This window comes from Macrobrachium rosenbergii, chromosome 3, assembly GCF_040412425.1.
Source record: "Macrobrachium rosenbergii isolate ZJJX-2024 chromosome 3, ASM4041242v1, whole genome shotgun sequence".
NCBI classification, from domain to species: domain Eukaryota; kingdom Metazoa; phylum Arthropoda; class Malacostraca; order Decapoda; family Palaemonidae; genus Macrobrachium; species Macrobrachium rosenbergii.
In genome coordinates, this window is record NC_089743.1 from 51169681 (window position 1) to 51177529 (window position 7849).

At 34.2% G+C, this 7849-nt stretch overlaps 1 protein-coding gene across 1 annotated transcript; it reads right to left on the reverse strand.

The window, feature by feature from the left end:
- Positions 1-393: 393 nt before the first annotated feature.
- LOC136851258 (uncharacterized) lies at positions 394-903 on the reverse strand. The gene has a single exon (XM_067125222.1). The coding sequence runs from the start codon at positions 901-903 to the stop codon at positions 394-396; it is 510 nt and encodes a 169-aa protein (XP_066981323.1).
- Positions 904-7849: the final 6946 nt, after the last annotated feature.

Consider the following 7849-nt stretch of genomic DNA (forward strand, 5'->3'; position numbering starts at 1 on the left):
ACCACTCCTACGTTTGGTAATAGCTGGCTCACGTGACAGTCCATCCTCTCGTTCAACGAATTCAGAACCTATGACAATGTAGTGGTTAAAAAAGTTTTGCAAGTCATTTGATAGATAATAATTAGTAACCATATAACATGGTTACTGGCTCCATACATGTTTTCCTCTCTTTACCTCCTTTTTTTCTGAAGAAGGTCATTCACTCTTTCCCTTTTGATAGGAGTAGCCTTTTTCTGCTTCCCTTCTGAAATAAGAGTGGCACTTCCTTCTTTCCTCTCTGAAATTGGAGTGGTATTTCTCTCTTTCCCCTCGATATGGGGTGACAAATCAGTCTTTCCACTCTGAAATTGGAGTGGAATTTCTCTCTTTCCTTTCTGAAATAGGAATGGCACTCTAAGATGCATTTCTCTCTTTCACTTCTGAAATGGGACCGGCATCGCTCTCTTTCCATTCTGAAATACGAGTGGCATTTCTCTCTTTCTCTTGTGAAACAGGAGTGTCATTCATCTCTTTACCTTCTGAAATAGGAGTGGCATTTCTGTCTTTCACTTCTGAAATAGGATAGGTATCGTTCTCTTTCCCTTCTGAAATAGGACGGGCATTTCTGTCTTTCACTTGTGAAATAGGAGTGTCATTCATTTCTTTACCTTTTGAAGTAGGAGTGGCATTTCTGTCTTTCACTTCTGAAATAGGATCGGCATCGTTCTCTTTCCCTTCTGAAATAGGACTGGAATTTCTGTCTTTCACTTGTGAAATAGGAGTGTCATTCATCTCTTTACCTTCTAAAATAGGAGTGGCATTTCTGTCTTTCACTTCTGACATGGGATCGGCATCGTTCTCTTTCCCTTCTGAAATAGGACTGGCATTTCTGTCTTTCACTTGTGAAACAGGAGTGTCATTCATCTCTTTACCTTTTGAAATAGGAGTGGCAATCTTCTCTTTCCCCTCTCATATAGGATTGGCATTCTCTCTTCTCTTCTGAAATAGGAGTGACATTTCTCTCTTTTCCTTCTGATATAGGAGTGACATTTCTTATTTTCCCTTCGGAAATATTAGTGGCATTTCTCTTTTTCCCCTCTGATATAGAAGTGGCATTTTTCTTTTTATCTTCGGAAATATTAGTGGCATTTTTCTTTTTCCCTTCTAGTATATGAGTGGCCTTTCTCTCTTTTCCTTTGGAAATGTTAGTAGCATTTCCCTTCTGTTGTGCGAGTGGAATTTGTCTCTTTCCTTTTTGAAATAGGCCTGGAATTTCCCTCTTTCCCTTCTGAAATAAGAGATGAATTTCTCTCTTTCACCTCTGAAAAGGAATCGGCATCTCTCTCTTTTCATTCTGAGATAGGAGTAACAGTAGTCTGTTCCCCTTCTGAAATAGGGGTTCCATTCTTCCTTTCCACTTTTGAAATAGTAGTGGGATTTCTCTTGTTTCTCTTTGAAATGGAAGCGAAACCCTATCCCTACTGAAATAGAGGAGAATTTCTTTCATCTCATTAAGGATGGCATTTTTTTCGGTCTGAAATGAGTGCATTTCTGCTGTTCCTCTCTGTAGAAGCTGCATGGCTTTTTTTTTCTGAGGTAACTTTGCACTAGTTTTACTCCTTTCTGAATTGGTGTTACAAATACAAGATATGAAAACCCCACGGAAAAGAGTAAGCAATAAGTGTAATGGAAATGACATTAAAATTTAGGATTGACACAGGAGGAAGAATAGCCACAAATTAGCTGAAGAGAATGAAAAAGTAAAAGAGGTAGCAATTCATAGCCATATTAGTATCTTCGGCCATAATGCTCTGTGTAGACTGACATTGTCCTAGAGAATTTCGTTGGGGTGTCATCTCGATTGCTGTTCAACTTTCATGTTCAGACGCATAATGATTGTCATTAAAGGCTTAAACTTTATCTAAATAGTTCATCATAATAAAGCCATCAGAATCCCAAAACACGGAGTGTTACCACATTGACGGCAGCCGGTTTCTTGAATTTTTGATTTGTGATAACAGCTGTTTCCACTGTCTCCCTTGAACCTATGATACATATTCAAAATGGTACGCCTAGCAGAAATTGTCTGGATTAGATTGGAATGTCCTGGGAAGGTGCCAAAAGCGTCTTGGAAGTTTCAACCACGGTCGACCTTTGCTCGTGGTATCCACCTTGGCGAAACCTTGCCATCTCCAAAATAATCTTGGTATTCCCAAGATGTCCGTCGAAATATTGTGCACTGAGGTGGTATTGATGGTTGTAGTTTCTTTTATCTGTTGAACCAATATTTTATGAATAATGCGATGTCTGTCCTGTACTGGTTCGTCAGGGGTCATCTGTGTTGTTCCTTTTCTCGCTCGATTTCATCACCACTCCGTAGGTAGGGTAAGAATATCATATAGGTTCTCACAAAGAATGTTGGTTATGTCTTCATGGAGTTCCTTTGGGATTATACTTTATTTTTTGATACTTAATCACGGTAGGGTTTCATTTTTATCTACTACCAGATTTTCCTTCCACATAGTAACATTCAATGTGATGTACAGTATATTCAGTACAGTAAAGCTAGTTAACTGACTTGTGTACAAAATACAAGTGGGCAGAATATATGTAATCACATCAGTAAGTTTTAGGTACTAATCTTCAGTTGGGCGAAGTCAAGAGCACTTTGAATGATTCACTAACCTACATATCGAAGAGACTTATAATGGGGCACCTTCAGGAAATTTCAAGAAAGAGGAGTAAAAGATATCTAAAAAGGAACTGGGTCATTTACCCTGAGTTATATGTATTTTACTTTTCTATTAATAACACTACAAATATTTTTTTATTTCATTTTATAACCCATTGTTCGGTATAGGCATATCCCTTTTTCTTTCTTCTTTTCTTACAGCATGAGAAATTTTTATGCAAGAAAAACCAGTAATTTATTGAGTTTGCCTCTTATTTCAGCTTTCATGTAAGTCTGTGAATATTGATGCAAATAAAAGCCTATAAAAGAATCGATTGCGTTTGGTAGTTCTACACTTAATGCAGCGTCTTCACAGCGTTAGACTTAGTGAAAATCACCAATGATAACGCTCATATGACGTGGGAAGATTTATTTCCGCTGAAAAGCTCTAACTTTGCCTAGAAATAGCCGGAGAAGGCTCATCGAGGTAACCGACCCCTTAGCTTATGGACCGCTAAGAAGACCCTTATTTGAGGTCATGAAAAGGAGGTGGGGCTAGCAGATTCATCCCTAAAGGCTCGCTGAGAAACCAGAAGTCTGTACTCTCTCGTGAATTTGTGTCTGTGTCAGTGCGCATGTGCACGGGCCTATAGTCATATCATTAATTACTTTATGTTATTCTCCTCCGCAAAACCTTCTGCATCATGCTGACTTTCTGATTGGCTAATCGCTAACCGACCGATTGGGCAAAGTTTGTTTGATGGATTAGTATAACAAATAAAGTCCAGTCTTGTAGTTGTGGTCTGGCAAAAAAATATATGCTCATCAGCATATTTAGTAAGAGTGATTGAAGCCACGGCAGATTTTGACATGATACATTACGACATTAATTACGGAATAAGTGGCCATTATATTGCAATTTCAACCTGCTTTCTTTTGCATAAGTTTCGAATATAAAGATAACTAGTATTATATGTAATAGTATCAAAGGCAGCGCCTGTTATTTTGATAATGAATTTTACGTAGTAACAGCATCAGCGGCAGTTAACATAAATACATAAATAACTGTTGCAAAATCAACTAAAATTAGAGTATTTTAGCCATTAGATTAGAAAATAAAACAAAATAATGACATGAACATTGATTAGCACAGAGCATTGTGAAATGTAAAACTGAAGAGGAGCAATATGATCTTTAGGTCAATAGGTAAACCGAGTTATCTATTTATATTTGTTAAAACTTAGAGGTCATATCGCTTTCCGTTAGTCTTTCCTTTTGTAATGGTCTCTACTAATTAATATTCATCTTATTTCTTTTTATTTTATAATGGGTGAAAAACTATAAATCATAATGGTATTTATAGCCAACATTATGATAGCTATTGTATTTATGTTAACTACCATTAATACATTAATACGTGAAATTCAGATAGTGATAATGTGTACTGTTTTAGTTTTCTGTAAAAGAAAACCATTGTGCCGGCTTTGTCTGTCCGTCCGCACTTTATTCTGTCCGCACTTTTTTCTGTCCGCACTATTTCTGTCCGCCCCCAGATCTTAAAAACAACTGAGGATAGGGGGCTGCAAATTGGTATGTTGATCATCCACCGTCCAATCATCAAACTTACCAAATTTCAGCCCTCCAGCCTCAGTAGTTTTTATTTTATTTAAGGTTAAAGTTAGCCATAATCGTGCTTCTGGCAACGATATAGGATAGGCCGCCACCAGGCCGTGGTTAAAGTTTGATGGGCCGCGGTTCATACAGCATTATACCGAGACCACCGAAAGATTGAGCTAATTTCGGTGGCTTTGATTATACGCTGTAGCGGCTGTACAGAAAATTCGATTGCGCAGAAGAAAGTTCGCTGCATTTTTTAGTTAATACTGTTACATGTTAGCCGTCTAAATAGAATAGTTGAAATCTATACAAAAGAAAACAGAACATATTATAATGTAATCGCCCCTTTTTTTAGTCAATAATGAAGTAATCTATAATGACAAAATCTTCCATTGTTTCAGTTACTTTTAGTATTTTCTTTAATATCTTCTTTTCTTATAACTGAGCTCTTCTTTCTGTTTGTCTCATGCACCTCTGTTACTTCTATCTAAGGAACACCGTATTCTTAGGAAGATTGAATTTCAAGTCAGTGGCCCCCGTGGGCTTGTTCCATATGAATAGGGTTCTTCTTCTTCTTCTGAATAATAATAATAATAATAATAATAATAATAATAATAATAATAATAATAATAATAATAATAATAATAATACTTTTTAATAGTGTTCACACGACTAGATTATTTTTTTCTAATCAAATTATTTTTATCATAAAATTACATTCATTAAAAATTCGAAAGTAATTATAAATCGCTTAAGTGGGCTAATCAGTAATGTAAAATTGACTGCAGAATTTCCTTTCGTCAGTTGCACCATATGCTCTTCCCAGGAAACAGAAAACCCTTAAAATTAGGAAGGAAAAATTAGCGATGGTGAAAGGAGAAGTGTTGCAGCAATTTTGCCAAAAACAGACTGGTACCAGGTGATGACATTTTCTTATGGGGGATTGGAGTTTCTAATTTTCTATGAATAGACACCGAAAAGAAAGAGAACTTTCTCTCTCTCTTTTTTTTATACACAAACTCATATACATACATACGTACATACTTACAAACTACATACATACATATATAGTAAACACACATATATATAGATATGTATGTATATATATATATATATATATATATATATATATATATATATATATATATATATATATACATGTGTGTGTATGATAGATAGATAGATAGATAGATAAATATAAATATAGATATAGACAGACATAGATAGAGATAGAGATAAACGAAGAATCCTACTATACTGACGTTTCCAGATGTGCATGATTAGCTTATACATAACTACATAATGTAATTCGGAATAATCATTTCAAACCCATCAGTCTTATCTTGGCTTATAACTCACTAATATTATCTTGGCGAAGCCAATTAATGCAAAGGGCTTAGTTATTCTTTAAAAATGAGTCATTATAACCTTTTCATTATACTTAATATTTGAACCTGCCTTCTTTATAATTTCTTTGTCTGGACAATGTTGAACAAAAATCTTCTTAATAAGTCACTTATTTTGTCTCTCAAAACTTAAATTTTTCCATTGCTTAAGTGTCAAGCGAATTTGTCATCTTTGTTCCTCAGCTGTATTATTATTATTATTATTATTATTATTATTATTATTATTATTATTATTATTATTATTATTATTGTATATGTAGTAGACCCTCTTTCAAACATGTAATATTGAAGGTTACTGCTGAATCAGCTGCATTCAATTTATATAGAGTTTTCTATATCTTTCTAATAACTGATTTTTCAAAGATTACTGCTTTCTGCCAGGAACTCACTGATGTTTGTCATTCTTGGAGAGGAAAGCAGTTGCAAATCTGGGCATGGTTTTATCTCTGACGAATACACTATATTAGTTACAGAGTAATGTCGATGGTAACTGAAATCTGGAGTTCGTGATTATTATTATTATTATTATTATTATTATTATTATTATTATTATTATTATTATTATTATTATTATTATTATTATTATTATTATTATTATTGTTGTTGTTGTTGTTGTTGTTGTTGTTGTTCTAAAGGGTCCACATTAATATAGCTGTTTAAGGCTCGTGTAAAATTTTTAAAAGCTTTGAACCTATTTGGGTTCATCTTCAGTCACTATCTGTGACTGAAGATGAACCCAGATAGGGTTCGAAAGCTTTTATAAATTTTACACGAGCCTTAAACAGCTATATTATTGTGAACTCCTTAGAACATTTATGAACTCTCGTGATAGAAAGCTTTTCTCCCAGTTATTATTATTATTATTATTATTATTATTATTATTATTATTATTATTATTATTATTATTATTATTATTATTATTATAACTGTTCGAGAGAGGAACTGCCTCTTTCCTTTTTGACAGATTGCAACACCAGCCAGACTTCCCTGAACATATTTTGTACCGCATTTGGCAATCCTAGACTACTCGATCGTTTCCTTCCTTACCCAGAGGCTTTGTAGTTTACTGACCATTTCCGTGTTCGTAAAGTAAGACACATTATTCTTCTTTATAGAAAGAGTCGCATAATCTTTTGAGCTTTCTTCTTATTCCTTTTTAATTGATCTTACTTCCTTTCAATTTGATTTCTTGTTCAGTATTGCTAATCCAGCAGGTCTTGCATATATATGATTTCATACATGCTAGTGTATACATACTTAACATTTACATTTACATTTATACAGATGCATATATACATACATACATACATACATACATACATACATACATACATACATACATACATACATACATACATACATACATACATATACAGTATATGTCTGCTAGGAGGAAAACTGACGATCGAAGAGTTTGATGACGAAAAGAAAATTATTGAAACTTAATTGCAGTGATTTAATAGCGCCTGCTATATGTCGCCTTATAAAAATGTCAATCCCTGCATTACTCAGTAAAATAAGGAAACTATATATGGAAATTTATATATATATATATATATATATATATATATATATATATATATATATATATATATATATATATATGAAGATAAAAAGGCCCATAAACATATATTTATATATATCCTTAGTGCCCCTGTTCACTAGTAAAATATGGACAGAAAATATTTGAAGGTTGCAAACAAATATACATAGGTGGGGCATTAAGTTCGATTGGTAAATAGGGACAGATGAAATGTTAGGAAGGAATATAAACAAATTCCCCAGTGGTTTTTGGCCTCATTAAGTTTGGCGATGGTCAGGTGGTCGTGTTTCCAAGAAGGAAGGAAAATAAACTTCAGAAGTGGTTTTTGGATTAATCCGTCCATGTCGTCCGATTTCCAATGTCCTCCTGACAAGTTCATATTGTTGGTTTGATTGATGATATCAAATTCCAGCATCTTTATTTTGTACTGACAACTAATTTACTTTTGAAAACCAGCTCCGCCCCACTCCCATTTATGGAATGGCCTTTATCTCTGATACGAAGGAAAATCCCCGAACTCTTCGAAGCATACTGTACTGATCTTTGTGCTCTATTAATCTTTGCAAGAGGGATCTATCCGTCTCCCCCACGTAGCGCTCCAAATATATGGTTGCAACGTTCAAATAGTGTTTT